Source organism: Thermobia domestica, chromosome 7, assembly GCF_964235325.1.
Source record: "Thermobia domestica chromosome 7, izTheDome1.hap1.1, whole genome shotgun sequence".
In the NCBI taxonomy this organism is placed as follows: domain Eukaryota; kingdom Metazoa; phylum Arthropoda; class Insecta; order Zygentoma; family Lepismatidae; genus Thermobia; species Thermobia domestica.
Window position 1 is genome coordinate 144592854 of NC_137460.1, and position 19400 is coordinate 144612253.

At 33.5% G+C, this 19400-nt stretch overlaps 1 protein-coding gene across 1 annotated transcript in view; it reads left to right on the forward strand.

The window, feature by feature from the left end:
- Positions 1–19400, forward strand: part of Oseg1 (intraflagellar transport protein Oseg1) — a 174050-nt gene that overhangs the window by 106250 nt on the left and 48400 nt on the right. The window contains exons 21-23 of the mRNA XM_081765339.1: positions 7771–7871; positions 10465–10573; positions 16251–16419. Of these exons, the coding sequence (XP_081621465.1) occupies positions 7771–7871; positions 10465–10573; positions 16251–16419 (379 nt within the window). The remainder of the gene's footprint in view (positions 1–7770; positions 7872–10464; positions 10574–16250; positions 16420–19400) is intronic.

Below are 19400 nucleotides of genomic sequence, written 5' to 3' on the forward strand. Positions count from 1 at the left end.
TAATGTTTAAAGGAAGATTTACCACTAAAGTATTGTTCAAAAATATATCTAAAAAGTATCTATCCAAACTTAATTCCATATGCATTATTTTTCCATTGTAGAGAAACTCATAATCATTAGATAAATTAAATATTCTGAAGATTGGATTTGGAACATTTCTAGTTCTCAATCGACATAATAAATTTATAGTTTCTTTTTGCATAATTAGATTAAAAGTTTCCTTCATCATTTGAAAATCTTGTTTTGTTGTAAGTGTATTTAATTGGGATGATATTTCTGACTTATATTGATTAAATTCTGAAACAGGAACTTTTGCTTTAAATAGAATAGTAACATTATTATTGGTCTTTTTAAATTCTTCCATATATTCACCTTTTAAAACCTCAATATCATCTTTCTTTATATGTGTGTCTTGTAATGATTTTAATACATCTTCAAATTTGTTTCTGTCACTTTCTAATTGGTTGTTAATATCGCTTTTCACTGACTCGAGCTGGTTTAACGTAATAGCATCTTGTTGATCAATACCATTAGTTATATTAACTAATCTTTTTTGTGTAAAACCAATCCATGATCTATAATTTGTTGTGAAAATTTTATTTAGTTCAGATTTAAAATTTGTACGACTCATTAAATTTTGATGTGTGTAATAATTTTCTCCTTTATATTTTTCAAATTCTTCATTCTTAACAACATTATCTAAATTCCTTAACTGTTTCAGCTGCTCTTCACTAATATCACTTACCTTACTTTTAACATTACCAAAAATATCCATATTTATTATATAATAATTTGAGTTATTTAACAGCAAGTAAAACAGTTATACGAGCTCCACCAAAATCAATCAAATCACCATTCTCATCTTTAATTGAAACTTTCAAATTATTAAATTTATTGTGATGTATTGGGAAAAATATCTTTTCATTAGGTTCATATATAATTGGTTCTCTAAACTCTGCATTTGTTCTAAATGTTGCAATTAAGTCTGTTTCGTTGTGTGTTGTATCATTGTGTTTTAAAATCATACCTTCTGCTAAATCACAGTGAACATTTATAGTATCAAACGGATGAAATCTTGGTGGCTTATCTCCAACATGTTCTATATTTTCAGTCAAGTTCTTTTCACTAAAACCTAATACAGTATTAATGGTATCTAAGGTTATATCACATTGCTGGCTAAATATTTTAACTCTATTTTTCCTTCTATCCTCAGTAAATTGAATATTTTTAAAAGGATCGTTGGTATATGGAAGGTTTGATTTAATATATTCTTCTAATTCTTGTAAACTATATTGACCAGGCTGAATTATGAGTTGTTTTGTAAATTTTAAGTTACTATTACAAAATGTTAATTTGTTGTTCTTTTCTGTAATGTTTGGAGTTAAGTATGTTGTGTAAAATCCTGCAACAGCTACTTCTAAATCGTTTTCAAATGGGTAATGCAATGACATGTTTAATACAGATGAATAACCATTTAAATTAAATACTTTCATTTATTATATAATAAATAACTAATATGGATAATTGGGATATTAAAGTAAGGTTAACAGAAGAAACGGCGAAGAGAAAGAGGAATGGTGAGTTGTTACCTGATGATATAAGATGTTTAATAGTTGGGCCTAGTGGTTGTGGTAAAACGACGTTAATGATTGATAATTTTTTGTTGGCACCTAAATGGTTAAAATATGCAAATGTTTATATCTATTCTAAAAGTCTAAATCAATCTAAATACCAACACTTAATACAACTTTTTCGAGATATAGAACGTAATATTAAAGATACAGTAGCAATAATAAAAGGAAACAATGAAGAGATTATTCCATTAGATGAACGTGAGGACTATTCTGTGGTAGTATTTGATGATTTCATATTAGAAGAACAAAATCACGTTAGAGAATATTTTACTCGAGGTCGTCATAAGGGTTTGAACTGTTTCTATCTTGGACAAACATATTCTAAAGTACCAAAACAATTAATTAGGGACAACTTAAACTTTATTTGTATATTTAGACAGGACAATGTAAATTTAAAACATATATATGATGAATTTGTTGCATCTGATATGTCGTTTGAAAAATTACAATTATTATGTAGCAAGTGTTGGAGTGAAGAACATGGTTTCTTAACAATAGAGATGACTAGAAAGATGAATAATGGTAAATATAGAAATAAAATTAAAGAATTTCTAAAAGTGTAAACTAAACGTATATGAATGCAGGTGAACGTATATGTTATGTTATGTTATGTTATGTTTTTATTTTTTCTTTATATAATAAATGGATGTTAATAAAGCTAAGAAGTATATTAAGTTAAAAGAAGAACTTATTAAAAGATTTAAGGAAATTAAACAAAGTAATCGAAATAAGTATGAGAAATTTAAAGAACAAGATGAGCCTGTTATTGATGCAATTAAAGATTTAGGGCAAGATATATCAAAAGTAGCAGAAGAAAATAAAAATCTAATTCAAGAGTTAGTTCCAGTTGTGTATAAAAGTGCGAGAGTGGATTCAAGCTTATTAGAAACACCACCTATGTATGATAGTCCTATAAATGAAAGTGATACGCCTATAACAGAAGAAATAAAACACATGAAAAAACAAATTAAATATAAAGTAGAAGGAATAGAATCTTTAGCAACAACTCATTTTGGTAAGATTGCCTCAAGATATTATGCAACTAGAGATGATAAAAGTTTTGGAATACAACCATATGATGAAGATGGGAAAATTATACATATGATAGGAAATGCAGAAGTAAAAATTCATGGTGATGATTTAGTTATTAATAATCGACATTATACAGGAACAGAAGGTTTATGGGAATTATTGACAAAACATAATCCAACAAATTATAATGATGATGATCTAGAAAAATATAAACAAATAGTAATTGATTCTAGTGTTGCATTTCATAATAATGATCCAATTACAAGAAAACAAAAATCTAGTAAAGGTAAAAAATATAAAGAAATTATCAAACCTATTTGGGATGAATATATAAAACCAACAACACCTTCAAAAAAGACACCAAAATCTGGAGAAGGAATAAAGGTATATAACGAATTATCAAAAGAATACATATGGATGGATGATGTGAGAAAACTGATTGATCGCTTGATTGTTATTGATGGGGAAGAAAAATCTGGAAATGATAACTTTTATAATGAGAAAGTAGGTATTATGGATATGATTAATTCTAAACTCATACAATTTATACCTAATGATCCAAAAGGTATAGGTTATTTGATAAAGATATTGAATACACTACCACCAAAATTTTGGAATAGTGAAAAGTATGGAAAAGGATTAGTAAATGATTTGATTAATAAACTTCCATTTGAGTTGCATATTCCAGGATTTCAATATTGTGGTCCGGGTACAAAACTTCAAGAAAGATTAGAAAGAGGTGATAAAGGTATTAACCCATTAGATGAGGCTTGTAAAGAACATGATATATACTATAGGGATAATAAAGATACAGAATCAGGACATATTGCAGATAAGGAATTAGAAAATAAAGCTTGGGAAAGAGTTTTTGCTAAAGATGCTAATTTAATAACTGAAAAACTACCTGCTCTTGGAACTGCTTTAGTGATGAATACAAAAGTAAGATTTGGTTTAGGTTTAGGTTTATATGTACTTTTTAGATTTAGGTTTATATGTACTTTTTATGGAAATTTTTCATAAAAAGCTTTTAATTATATAATAAATATGCAGTTAAAAGGTTTTACATTTACGATTCCTAATCAGGAACTTAAACAATTAAATATAGATCACATTTTAACTAACAAACAACTCAAACAAAAGGAAGCAAAACTAAGTAAAGGACAATGTATGTCTCTATCTCTTTCTATACCACAACTTAAGAAAATAAACAAAGAAATGAAGGCAAATGATAATAAAGTTCATTATGGTGGTTTTATATTTACTATTCCAACAATTTTAGCTTTAATAGGTGCTCTAGGTTCTGTTGCTGGAGGTGCGGCTGCTATTGCTAAGACTGTAGATGATGCAAAAAAGAATAAAATGGAATTAGAGGAACAAAAGTGACATAACTTAGCAATGGAAGAAAAACAAGGTGGTAAGCTTTCAAAAAACGTAAACTCCAAAACAGTAAAGAAAAAGAAGAAATTAAACCTTTAAGTAATTTAGACCTAATACAACTTGTTAAAAAACTTAAGATAAGAAACTTTAGAGGTGTATTTATGAGTGATGAATTGCCTAAACAACCAAGGAAGAATGAGTGTGGTATTGTTAATTTTGATACGTCTAAAAATATAGGAACGCATTGGATTTGTTATTGGAAAAAAGGAAATAAAAAGTATGTGTTTGATTCATTTGGAGGTAATCCGCCAAAAACACTCGTAAAATATCTTGGTCATAATATAGAGTACAATAGCAGCCGTATACAACATTTTAACGAGGTAATTTGTGGACATTTATGCATTACAGTGTTAAAAATGTTTACAGATGGGTATAGTTTTTCAGAAATTATTAGTCAGGTGAATAGGAATAAGGATATTTGGAGAAGTTATATTTAAGTTTTTATGGGTTTATTTTATGGACTTAATTCATAAAACGATTACAAATATTTTTTTTATAATAAATATGGATAAGATAGAATCATATGAATTACAATCCTTTAAACCTAATCAAAAAACAATCGAGAATTTAAATAAGCCAAACAGGTCTATTGAATTTGATATTGACGTGGGTGATGGCTTCATACATCCTTATTATGCTGATATTTATGTAACTTTTGAAATTAGAGGTAGAGACGCTGATGGAGAATATACTACTGGTCAAAATATTAGACTTATTAATAATTTCTTCCCACATTTGTTTTCTCAAATTCAAGTTAGTAAGCATGGACAGATATTAGATATTATAGATTATCCTGGTTTAACTTCAACAGCTGTAAATACATGTACGATTTCAAAACCAGAGGCAAATCACTATGATGAATGTGGATGGGAAGGAATTACATGGGCAAGAACAGATGAAGAAATAGTGTTTTTGCTAAGACTTTTACCAGGATTTTGTTCAGATTTTAAAGATATTATGTGGAAAGGAGGTTTGAAATATACATTTAAAAGAAGTGGTTCTGATGATAACGCATTTGCTATTTGGAAAACAAAAAAGCAGGATGGAACATATGAGAATGATCAACCACATCCAGGTAAAATTAAGATTACAAATATGGAGTTAAGAATGCCTATTGTTAATTATGAACCTAACTATGCCACCTTGTTAAGATCTAATATGTTAAAAGAAGGTAAGATTCCTATTTCATTCAACACATATCAATGTTTACAGAAATCAGTTAGTGGCAAATATTTAGAATTCGATTTAACCACACAATTTAACTCAAGTGAATTTGATATGCCTAATTTCGTGATTGCCTTTTTCCAGACAAATAGGAATGATAATCAAGAAAGAGATTCAAGCTATTTTGATCATTGTAAAGTTCAGAATATCCATTTTCGTAATTCTACAAATGAATCTTTCCCATTAGAATCTTTAAACTTAGATTTTGCAAAACATAAGTATTTGAAAGTTTATGAAATGTATACGGTATATAAGCGAGCTACAATTGGAAATACTGAGATGTTTTATTATCCTAAAGAGTTTTTAGAAAATAGGCCGATGTTCGTAATTAACACAAGCAAGCATAAATCAGTAACTGTAAGTGATAGAACTAATTTGAAACTGACTGTTAATTTTGAAAGCGATGTATCAGATAAAACAATTTGCTATGTTGTTATGATTGGTAAGAAAAATTTAGAGTATGATGTTGAGAAAGAAAAAATAATTGAGAAGATATAAATCAATTATATGTTTATTAGATTTGTTTAGTTTGTAAGTGCTTTTATGATGTTATCATAAAAACTTATTTAATAAAATGACTATTCCAGATAACATTCCACGTGAGAATTTAATTGTGTTAATTGAAGATACTATATTAAATCTTGAGAAGTTATTAATGAAAAACAAAAGGAAGTTCAAGAGAATAAAATGTGTTTATACTACTCTTATTACGTTATCAATTCTGTTATCAGCTTCTACAGGGTTCATCAATGTATTTATTCCTGTTACAGTGTATTCAATTATTACAACTGCATTTGCTTCGGCTTCTGCTGTTATCACTGGTCTATCAACACGGTTTAATATAGCTTCAAAGAAAGAATATTATAAAAATATGGTGAATCGAATTGGGTTGTTTAAAGATGAGCTTAATGTAATTAAGCTCATGATTGGTGAATTAACAGATGAAAATGTAAGAGATATTGTTAACAGAATCAATGACATACTTAATGAAATTCGAGACTATTAGAAACTGATTTTTAAAAAGTTTAATATAATAAATACGATGGCGAGTCATATTGAACTTTTAAATAAACTTGGAAGTCTTGAACAAAAACAGGTTATTGGATTAAGAGAATTAGAATTAAATACAGAATATAAGATTGTGAAAATGGAAAAGATTAAAACTAAGTTTGGAAAGAGTATTTTAGTTGAATGTGAAGAGTTTAAGGTATTTCTTCCACCTAGATTTACAAAACACTTAACAGATAAAATGATTGATGAGATCGTTAAAGATGGAATAAAAATCAAATACACTGGTTTAAAAGATAATTATCCAACTGTTGAGTTCTGTATGTGAATCCAAAGAATAATAAAAATGATCAAAAATATGTCGTCAGAAGTAAAAAATGGAGTGAATAGAATGGATCCTCAAAAGAAATTTATACTTACTAATAATTTCAATGTAATTGTGAAAAATGTGCAGACCGAAGTTCAAGTAGTTTTTGATATTAACGGCTGTCTATTCAGCTTGAATTATGATCAGTGGACAGAGTTTAAGAAGTCATTGTTTTCTATTGAGAATGAAGTTAGCAGAAGATTTCACTATCAATATCCTAATTTGTAACTATCAATATACTAATTTGTAACTATTATGTAATTATGTAGAATTTAGTTAACTTTTATGGTAAAATCATAAAAGTGTTTTAGTAATTTTGTTTTTACTAAATTTAGTGATTTTTGTAACTAGATTTAGTGATTTTTAACCAGATTTAGTGATTTTTTGAAGTCAAAACCGGTTATAACCAGATTTTTGTAACCAAATTTAGTGATTTTTGAAATCAAAACCGGTTATAACCAGATTTTTGTAACTAGATTTAGTGATTTTTTGTTTTTGTAACTAGATTTTAGTGATTTTTTTGTAACCAGATTTAATGATTTTTATAACTAGATTTAGTGATAGAATGCATTAGAAGTTATTATGAGTAAGATAGAAATTATTTGAGATGTGATAAAAGCTATTTGGGATAGGGAGTGCGCTAGAAATTATTAGGGGGTAGATTAGAAGTTATTAGAGATGATAGGGTGACATATAGTTAAAATGAGCTAATAATAAATTTGTCTGCAGAATCCCCATTCCCTCTCTACTTATATATATATATAAAAAAACTAAATAGAGACTGGAAATGAAGTGTTTTGCTTATAAATGTCAAAAGTTTATGCCGTATGTGGATGTCTAGCGTGAAATATTGCACAGGTTTTATAACTTTTCAATGTATAATGTTTCCTTTTTATAGAATATGATGCATATTTATGAAGCTACTGATCTTTGAAGTTTTTTGAAAAGATGAAGAAACTAGAGCATTTTTATTTTTTTATTATTTTCCAAAGATTAGTGGTCAAGACGAACAACTCTTCATTGCTTCCTATAAATTAGAAGTTATTTATTATCGCATTTTTCTTGCAGGATGAGCCATTTACCTCGTACATGCCTGAAGCTTTATTCAATATCGCCCGATTTTTATTACATGAGATAAAAGAAGTGCAACCCAAAGGAGTGTCGAAATTGTATCCTTGGTAATATTTTGCGTGTCTCAACAGGAATAAGAAAGTATTTATTTAAATTTGGTGTTCAACTAAGGTTGTATAAAGTAATATAAGGAAGTTTCTGGAATGGCGTTTGTAGAACCCGTATAGCTGAAGTAGGCACATAATTGTGTTGATTACTATTGAAGTACTTTCTTTTCGGAACATGTACACATTTTCACCAACATATCGTGACACAAAAATGTTCTTAGATACACTTTGTTACGTGGTTCAGTGTTCTATGTCTTCTCTAAAGATTACTAAACTAGACCTGGAAAGCCTAGTTTTATCTTTGGTACCATCTAACATTCTAGGATACAAATGTAGATAAGAATAATGTTTATATATATATATATATATATATATATTAAAAATTTCCAATTATCTGGCAAACATGTACAGACCTATATTGGTGTTTTGCCGAAACTACACAGCAGAACAAAACTGAACTTCGTGTAGGCACTCAGTAATCATCTACCTTTATACTTCAAAACGGACGCAGAATGAACCGGCAAGGGATTCGGAATTTTGTGACAGACATTGGTTTAAAAAATTACATAAAAATTGGAGTTTCTCAAAGAAAATATATGTCATTGAGGGGGAAAAAAATGGAAGAAAACGTTGAGTGGCCATTCCTACAAGTTACAGATAATTGAAGATTGAGTTAAGAAATTCACTGTAGGAGAATAAACACTGGAGAGGGTCGCGGAGATATTCACAACGTTGACAGCATAGGGCTGAAAAAATTGACCAAAGAGAGGAAAAATTTCATCAATTAAGAGTTTGGAGTGCAAGTGAATGTAAACTCCAAAGAGTACAATTTATAGACACTGAAGAAATGATTGGGGATGAGGCAAGTGCTTTCCAAACCGATCCTTCATGAACTTACAGGAGAGGAAATGCAACTCCTAAAAGAGGTATAACGTAACTATCTCCATTATCACAATCATCCTCGACTGTTATCCTACAGAAGTTGGCTCTTGAGAGTTGAGTGAGTCTGTACATTTAACTAAACAAGCCAATGCCAAATTTTAGTGTGCTATAAGTGAAATATCGCCTGCAATTATGCGTGAGAACATTCGCTCGAATAAAGGTATGTTGATCATGATCATGAGCATCGACGATATCGCATTCTAAGAATTTTGTGATGAAAGCTAAACTGGAGTGCAAAGGTGTATCTGCCGTTTGTTGAACGAAATATCTGTAACTGTGAAATATCGGTAACTTACCAAAGTTAATTGTTACCCATGACAATGTGAGGTTTCATATAGCGCGCATTGTTTAGTAGTGGATGAGCATGATAGTATGATGTCGAGACGTGGATTTAGCCCCTTCACCTGATTTCTAACCGTGAGACTCCGATTGCTCTGATTTTCTGAAACATCAGTTAAGTGCAAGAGGTACGCTAACGTTGTGCTAGAAGCTACTATCAACGCACCTGTGAAGACGGGGTTATCATTGGCCTCTTTTAGCATCTTCCTCAGCAGTTGCAGCATGTTAGCGACAGGGACTTTAGACATACAAACATTTCAAATTCCTAGATTCCCTGTTTATTATATAGGGTGTTCATTTATTATGTAGCCAAAATCCTCTGCTGAAATCCTCACACCTAAACAATAAAAAAAAAGTCCATGTAAACATAGGGCGAAAAACGCGTTGTTTCAAAGTTACGAGATGCTGAAATCGAGAAAATTGTAACTTTAGGGTTGCCTAGCTCGAAAACTATGAGAGATATCAAAGGCGGTTAAAGAAATATTAAAAGAACTAGTACACTGTCTATCTAAATACCTATGTTTCAGAGTTGTATTGTACCGGCGCACATGATTTTAGAGAGAGAGAGAGAGGTGGAAGAGCGGAACCTATACCGCAGCTCCCTCTATAAAATCCGTTGCGCCGATGCCTCCCAACTCTGAAACATGGTTATTTAGATAGACAGTGTACTAGTTCTTCTAATATTTCTTTAACCGCCTTTGATATCTCTCATAGTTTTCGAGCTAGGCAGCCTCAAAGTTACAATTTTCTTGATTTCAGCATCTCGTAACTTTGAAACAACGCGTTTTTCTCTCTATGGTCATATGGACTTCTTTTATTGTTTAGATGGGAGGATTTTACCAGTGGAGTTTGGCCACATAATAAATAAACACTTTGTATATTAAATATAGCGCTGACGCATGTTTGACTCGTACAACCTAATATTTACAGTATTTGTAACTTCATTAAAGCGTGCCTTGTACTATTTTAAATTAAAATAAAATTGTGATTTGATATATTCACTTGCATTCAGAATTATAGTCACAGTCAGGAAAATATTTGTAACGATCATTCTCAAGTTTGCAACAAAGTGCTTGCTTCGACAGTTATGGAAATAATAAGAAAATCAAAATTGTTTCTTGATATAAAGAATTATATTAATTGTGTAAGTTGGAAAGTGTAAACACGAATTTCGGAATTTTGTTTAAGTCATTATTTAAAAATTGTCGAAATTACGTTACACAAGTAATTTTACGTCAATAATAGATATGCCGAACATATCAGCTTCCGAGTATTGTAGATATAACTCCTTAATTTTACTTAGTTCCATCCTTTATGCCTTGGCGAAACAAGCACGGAACCTTGGAGCATACAAGTTGGCTCGGCAAGTTTTGGACAGGATACAGAATTTGAAAATCCCGCCACGTTTTCAGGTAAGTTAGTTTCAAAATAAACTTGAATTTAAAGTTTGAAATGTTAGCATATTATGTTATACAAACTGTTACGTTTCTCTTCCTTACTTCTTTAAAAGTAGTTTGTAAGCAATGTTTTTTTTTCGACATTAAAAAACGTTATTTCACTAGTAATTTTTGTATTTATGGAATTAATTTTTCAATTTAAATTGATTTGAAGACTAGAACAACAACATATTATATGCATTTAAAAGGTAATATTACTATCAACAGCGTGCAGTACTTGCTAACGTCTTCCACTTGTTCAGATTTTGACGCTCCTGCACAGAATCCGATGCCAAAAGTACAAGGGCTGAATAAGAAATAATGACAACATTGTTATAATTCGTACGTGTTTTATGCACAGAAGAAAACCTGTTACGTTCCTTCAATGAAATCACCTCCATCTCTGTCACCCTCTGTCGCATATGTGAAAAGCCTTACCTCAATCTTCGTCATTGTCCCGCAAGGATCACCATGTGGTACAGATAATGGCTTCTCTTGTGTCGTAATGCTTCCCCCGAAGTGATTCTTTCACTTTGCAAAAGATCGCCACGAAATCCCTGAAAACTGTACACTGTGGCCTCGTCCCACTTCAGTTGTGATCTACATGCTGCTCGTCTTTCCGAAATATATTGTTATAGTGCTTCTACTTTCCTCCAATATTTATGACACTGCTGTGTTTGACTGTATAGTACACATTCGTTACTATTCGCCATACTTCATCGACAAATTACCTCATCAGCTACGGAATTTTCATAGTCTCACACAGCCCTCTAACAGTCTTGCCACTACTTTTTACCCAACCTGTGTAGTACGTGGTTTTCAGGAACAGAAAATCCTGGACTTGCTATTTTTTCTAAAGTACACGTTGCCCACAGTTGTAGTAACCTTCAGCGAAAGTGAAATGGGTTTTCTCAGATGAACCTTACTGTAACTTCATCTAGGTCACTTCTGGTTGTATGGGCAAATTATACATTGATGTTTATGAGAATCGTAGGACCGTCTGTGCCACAGCAATATATAGACTCACAGCAGCTACGATACCGTCATTCTGAGGTCAAAAAAATGTGACGCATGGTTTTCACAGGCCTCTTCTGAAACCAACTTAACATCATTCAGGGAGTTCCGCAAAAACCGAAACGAATGATAGTCTGACGGTTCCAGGTCCGAGTTATACTTGGGTGCATTACAACCTCTCAGACAAGTTCCCTTAATATCTGACAGGTCGTTAAAGATTTATGCGGTCTCATGTTGTCAATGTCGTTTTTGTTGATCAGTTCTGACCGTTTCTTTTGACTTGCTAGATGTACTCACACTAATTTTAGACAGTACAGGTCCTAGTCTATTGTTTTGCTCCGGCAGCAGCAGCTGGTGATCACGATGCCCTTCCAATCTCATAAAATGCACAGCTTCTTGGGCGTCAGTATGGGCCTTGTCACAGACTGTGGAGCGTCTGCTCGCTTTGACCACGATCTAAAAAAGATTGCGTGCTATCCACTTTTCATCACTTATGTTCAACCGCTTCAGAAATAGCTCGAATTCGTTACGTTTTAATAGAAATACTCTCGAGTAATTTTTGAGTGTGAACATGAGGCGCTCAAATGTCGAGCTTATTTCTGTAGCCAGCTTTCTCCAATGCTTTAACATTATTTGTTTAGGTAATTTGCGATGTTATGCTTGATTGCATGCCGGTCGTGTTCGATTTTTCTAGAATATCAACTTGTGGTTGGTCACCCACTTTGAAAAGCATCTTGGACGTCGAAATTTCCAGAATGAAAGGGACTGAACCATCTTTTAACTGTTGCTTTTGATAACGTATCTTGCCTATAAATAGCACAAATTTCTTCACGGGTCTGTGCGGCATTTGCACCTTTATAGAAATAAAATTGTAAAACATAGCACAGGTTTGCGAAAAGTTCACTCATCCTCAGAGCGCAATACCTTATGTCTGATATTATAAGAATTCCAGCATGTTTTGGACATCTACTAGCTTGCACTGTCAGCTGCCAAATTACGTTAGGCCTAACACGCTGCGACTCATTTGTCCTGAGATTTGGGATACTAACGCATCTCATGAGCAAAAGGCTCAATGCTTTTTAGACTACTTGATATTCAACTTGTTATAATTAAATAATCACTTGCGAGGTTACCATTTTTGAAACATTTTTTTAGTTCTTCCATCTATATGCACAGCAGCTTGTCGGGTAGACGATGCATTAATCATATTCAGTACTGTTTTTTCAGTAACGTAACATTAATATAACAACGTTACGATAAGCATTTTGTTTTCTTCTTCTTAATGCCTAGTGCACAATCTAAGCATCGTTCACAGACTAGATTACATATAGAACTAGATTATATGTTATTCGGTTGACTACTTATATTGTATAACCTATCTCCGGCGCTTAGATAGTCGAGAATAGATTGGTTAACATCCTTCTTGATTGGTTGATTGAATTGCAATATAGCATACTTTTGAGCACTGAGGCTTTTAAGATCAAACACGGAACTCCATGTGCCAAAGATGCGCACGCTAGCCAGTAAATCAGCACGAGTGCCTTAAATCATTCTGTCTATCATATCGCTTCGTTGCTCAAGATAATTTATTCACTCCTACCCTTCACCTAGATTATCCAAGCCTCTTTCTAACCAAGGATCCACACACTACAATCGTGACCCTTTAGAAAGGAGAGTTATAAGTCTTGTTATATTTCCACAATCCGAACAGCAGCGCATTTATACACCATAATTGACCGTAAGTATAGGATCAAACTGGTCCAAGAGGTAGTGTGGCAAGCGAACTATTTAATACGGAGACCACCACTTCGTCAGTATTTTAGTCAGTGTTTAACGGTAGTGATGTTGAGTGTTCAACTTCTTATATATAAACTGTCATTGTGAGTTCGAAACCGGGAATAACGCCTCGACAGCAATCCAAAACATTTGTTATACGAAAGGGGAAAGTGCAGTAAACAGGAACACGGCAACTCGTTGGTTCCAGAAATTTCGTGCCGTTTGTAAAAATGTCGGAAGATCAGCCAAGGTCCGTCCACCCCAGGAGATCATATGACACGCCATTGAGAAAAATCCATTCATTAGCGTACGACGATTGTCAAACCAACTCACCATGTCCCATTCCACTGTAGTTCGTAGTTCGTCACCTTTACGAACTCGGGACAACCATCAGGAGCTGTCACATTGTGCCACATAAGTTAACCCCAGCTCAGGCCCAGAAGAGAGTAGATGTGTGCCAAATTTATCATTTTGGTCCAGTTTCATCAAGCCGTTTCCGAGAAATAAAAAGTTCACTGTCTCACACATAACGCAAATGCCACACACTAATCACTGATGTTATAGTCTATGGGCCAATATAGGTAAGGTGAGTATAATTTGGGGGTACCAGATTTCCTTCAAACCACAATTGTATTAGTACCTGAGGACCACGAAAAACTATGATGGCCGTCTCGGAACAGTAGCTTTTCAAGATGACGTCGAATCAAAGATGGTGCCTGAGTCGATTTATAAAACTGGCAATATCTCGGCTCCTAATTATCGAATTTTAACGCTCTTTCTTTTAAACGATAGCTCATTATATTTGCAACAAGTATCGTTCTCATCATTTTGCCGTATCTTGAACAATATATGAGGAAAATAATAAAAAAAAAATGAATTTCGAAGCGCTGTTAAGTTTTATTTAATCTATATTAATCGTGACAACAGAAGATTTTATGAAAAAATACTTTGGTCAAGATACGGCTAAGACAAGAGAAAAGAGACATTTGTTAGCTTTCGTTTGATGTATTTGTGAACATTCTATCAATAATACAGCAGGAAATATCAAGATTTGAATGTTCAAAGATGTGCGCGGCAGCACTGCAATTCAATGTAAACAATGAATATTGAGGCGGAATGTTTCCATAAACTCACCGAGTTAATGACATTATAATCCAGAAATTATCAGACTCATGTTTACCTGTGAGACCTGTATTTAATGATGATAAGAAGAAGAGATAGATGGTAATTCATGATTCATCTTTACCAGAATATATTGCAAGTAAAAAGATCGAGCCTCCTAACATTACAACAGCGAATTCCTGTTTGCTTTAGCCTGTTTTCGGAATCTAAGCGGAAAAATTTACTTTGGGTTCTAAGTCGGCATTGCAACTCTGGAAATTAAATAGTTAGCTCTTGGACAAGATTTAATATACTAGTCAGGAACAATATTAAGCAAATACAATAGCTTATTTGCCTTCCATAAGTCACTCAGCAACTGGTAAATCAACAGTTTATGAAATATTGACTGAATGCAACCGAATAAAGTCAAGGCTAAATTTAGAAAATGTTTAGATTAGGCCATTTTTCAAAAGCAACAGAAATTAAGTACATACATCTCTATGAATTTGACAGTATTTTCATAATGATGGGATCTTCCACATAGTGTGTAACCTACTTTCTAATATTGAGAATTTATTTGGTAAGCTGGACTTTTAAACACTTAGCAGTAGAATTAGAAAGAATTGCAATTTGCTTTATTTATCAAGTTTTAGACGGAAAGCAATACAACCGTGCTGTAAGGCTCCATGAATGCGTCTACGAAGCCTTAATGAGAATCATTTGGAATGAGTTCTAGATCATATTGAAGTCAGCTTCCTTTTACAGTTACAGAATTAAAATAGTTATTTTCATTTGCCGAAAACATATCTCAAAACAGTTTTGAAACGTTGCACGGAGACGACAAAATCAAAGAAATTTTTATTCTTTTCGGTGTATGAATCATTTGTGGCATGGGAATGGAGTACTTTGGTCTTTCTGGAAGTTTTACATAGATTTAGTGAGTTCTGTGGGCTTGATTCGAGCTCATAGGGGTAATTGGTTATTCTACCTTTCGTGTTTATAAGAAATGATCCCATGGTGTTTTCTTTAGATATAATGAATTATGCCAGGTATTTATCAATTCAACTGGCTGAATTATCCCAATTGAATATATATATATAAAGACTATTTCGAATCTCCGTCAATACTTTTGTCTACACAGGAGAGTGAAGATCAAGCAAATCATTATTCTGAAAGAAAACTCAGCTTTCTTCATTTTTCATTCTGGAATGTTCAGTCTTATATATATATGAAGAAAGCTGAGTTTTCTTTCAGAATAATGATTTGCTTGATCTTCACTTTCCTGTGTAGACAAAAGTATTGACGGAGATTCGAAATAGTCTTATTAGTTACGCAGCTTAAAAGATACACATTAGTATCAATTGGATTTCAGTTACACTTAACTCTTTGCACTTAAGTGTTTACTGTGAGCTGACACTGTGCTTTTCCATCCGATGCTTATCATATCTGACTTGTTTTTATTCTCATAGTTCTTTGTTGTCACAATAACTGACAAGAGTGGCTACACTTGTTAGCACTTGGAATATTTTGTAGTCAAAGTTTCCAAAAATAATGGTATGAAAAGGGAGTGCAATGCGATAAAATAAAAGCATGTGTTTGCCTTTATCGTCACTTGATTTTATAACTACTTGACATACATGCAATTTATTTCATAGCCTATAACAGTGACAGACACTTTATTTGTGCTAAAAATGCTTGATAAAATTAGAAACATGACTGAAATTTTTATTTTGTTATTTCTTACGACTGAAAATAATTTCAGGAGAATGTTGATTTGGCTGCTCTTGTGGTTCGTGCTAAACCCTACCACGACAGTGAAGAGTTACAACCTATGTGTTATCGCTGTTCGACATATAATCCTCTTTTTAATAACATGGGTAATTGTTGTATTAACTGTCGCCAGCCTTTTGTTCATTCATTCATTTCTTTTGGTAAGTAGTTAGTTGAAAATGTGTTCATAATTTACGATACAATACATTAATCATTAACATAAAATTATTTATAGTGTGTAATATTTGATTATTATGTTTCCTGATTCATAGTGAGTTTGTCCTTTGTCACTAATGCTAAATTTAATTAATCTGATGATTAGTGAGATTACACGTTGTGCTTCCCCATCATGTAGCGAATCGTCTTCGTCGGGAAGGGGGTGGGGCTTCATTTATCATGCATATATCATTCTTCACTCATTCTTCTTGCTTGCCCTCTCAACCGCGGGTACCGCCACCGTACTCGCGGGTGGTAGTTGAAAGACTTAATACGGTATACGTAGACCGTAATAATGGACGGTAGACATCTTCCTCTGACAGAGGTGGTGCACCATTTAGTTCTAGGAATTGTATAAGTCCAGTGTTTTGTATATGATGATATAAAATCTTTTAAAAAATGTATAAAAATATAAAACGTTAAAAAATTCGCACCCTTTATTTGTTACTTGTTTTGAAAATGAAATGAAATGAAATTTTTGAGTTTTACGTCCCACGGTTATGCCGGTTAGGCTAAAGGAGACGGTGATGATAAGAGATGAATGAAATGGTGGAATGAAGAAAGTGGGAGGAAACGGGAGAACCCCGAGAAAACCCACGCACACAGTGTTGTCCACCACAAAGTACTTGTTTTGAGTTTTTAAGTGTTGTGCTTGGTTAATTCATGTTTTTATTGTTTTTGTGTCGTTATTATTTCGGGGCCATGTGTTTTGTGAACAAACATAGTGGTTTGGTGCACCTTTCCTTATTTTCTTGATACTTGGTTCTACGCTAATCTGCTAGTGAGGGTGTGCCCAAGGGATTGCTAGGGAAGTAGCGTAACTTCTCACTGTAAGCGCCCCGGTGTTAAGTTGCGGCGTTCACAAACTGATTTTATTTATAAATTTTTATTATCAATTACATTTATGGGAAAAGAGTCATTAAGTACGTATCTGGACTCACCTTCTCGTTGGAAATCCAAACCAAGCGAGAATAAGATAAATTACACCCTGTTTCAAAAAGAATATACGTATTACGAATAATTATTTTGTCCAAACTATCGATCGCTGCGCTCCGGCTCGGCTATTGGAGAAACGAATACATAGTGTAGTTTATATTAATAGCCGCTAGATGTTAGTTGTCGTCTTTTTAGCTTGGTAACCGTCATATGTTTAAAATGGCTACTCCGCAGCAGAAATCATTTTGTGTTCTCGAGTTTGCGAAGAGCAATTCCGTGATTACAGTGCAAGGACGTTTCAGGTAGAGGTACCAAATAGATCCTCCGAATGGGTGGAACATTCGCAGATGGCATCGACAGTTTGTAGATACCGGATGTGTATGTAAAGGAAAGAGTCCTGGCCGCCCTCGTGTTCCTGAAGAAAATGTTTCACGAATTCAAACTGCTTTCCAACGTAGTCCTTCAAAATCAACTCGTCGTGCCAGTCGGGAGTTACAAGTGCCGACAACAACAATTTGGTGTGTTTTGAGACGTCGGTTGGTTATGAAGCCGTACAAGTTACAGCTGTTACAACCTCTGTGTCCTGATGACAAACGCAAATGTATGGCATTTAGTAACGAGATTCTAGATGCTATTGACAATGATAACACTTTTGCATAACGCATCGTGTTTAGTGATGAAGCGACTTTCCGTGTTAGTGGTCAGGTAAACAAACAAAATGTTCGAATTTGGGACCTACAGAACCCACATGCAGTCATTGAACATGTACGAGATTCGCCCAAAGTCAATGTGTTTTGTGCGATATCCCGATATCTGTTTACGGCCCACTCTTCTTTAATGGAAACTCAGTTAACAGTCAGCAGTATCTCGCTATGCTACAAAACTGGTTGTTTCCGAGGCTGCACGAAGATAACTTCATTTATCAACAAGATGGGGCACCCCTCACTGGAATCGCCAAGTGCGTGAATATTTGAATGAAACTCTGCTGAACCGTTGGATTGGTCGTCAAGGAGCTGGCGACTTAACATGTCTCAGCTGGCCTCCACGGTCATCGGATTTGACACCCTCTGACTTCTTCCTGTGGGGTTTCGTTAAAGACAACGTTTATGTACCACCACTCCCACAGAACCTGGAAGAGTTGAAGAACCGGATCCGTACTGCCATAACATCAGTGACGCGGGACATGCTTGCTTGAGTATGGGAGGAATTTGAGTATCGATGTAATATTGTTCGTGTCGCTGATGGAGGACATATTGAACATCTGTAATTTGAACTTTAAACTGTAATTTGAACCTGAATATATGTGTAAAATTTCATATTCGTATGTCTTAAAGTTTAGTAAATATATGCATTCGAAATACATATATTCTTTTTGAAACAGGGTGTACTTCTCAAGTAGAGAATGTGGAAATATCAAGGATGACGGTTCTTATAGTCCGTTATCTTGTAATAGAAGACAAAGGTGTTGCCAATGCAGAAGCTTCCCGTCGAAGTAATATTAAAGGCTTGCCCCTTTCGTTATTAATAAAGTTATTACCTATAACGCCAGAGAGAGATTAAAGACAATAAAAAACTAGGGCATGTCACTTTGTTAGTAGAAACGGTAGATGATAATCAAACTGCGAGGTACTTAAATTGGATAACATTGGACTACTTCTCCTATCAATATAACCTCATCGCCTACTGAATGTCAATCAGAAATTTGATTTCATTTTGGAATCTCTTGAATGTCACTGAAGAGGAGATTAAGCTTGAACTGGCAGACAAACATGTCGTATAAGTAGCTTGAATTAAAGGTAAGATATCAAGTTAACTGCTTCCAACTCAGTCACTGATTCTCATTATCAGTTTGCTTACATTCCCGGAATTCGTGAAAGCTGGACATTATCGACTGAAAGTACGACCTTACATTCGTAGTCCTATTGTTTTAAATGTCAGCATTTCGGGCAAACGAACACGTCTTGTAATGCGGTGACTGCGACCAACCTTC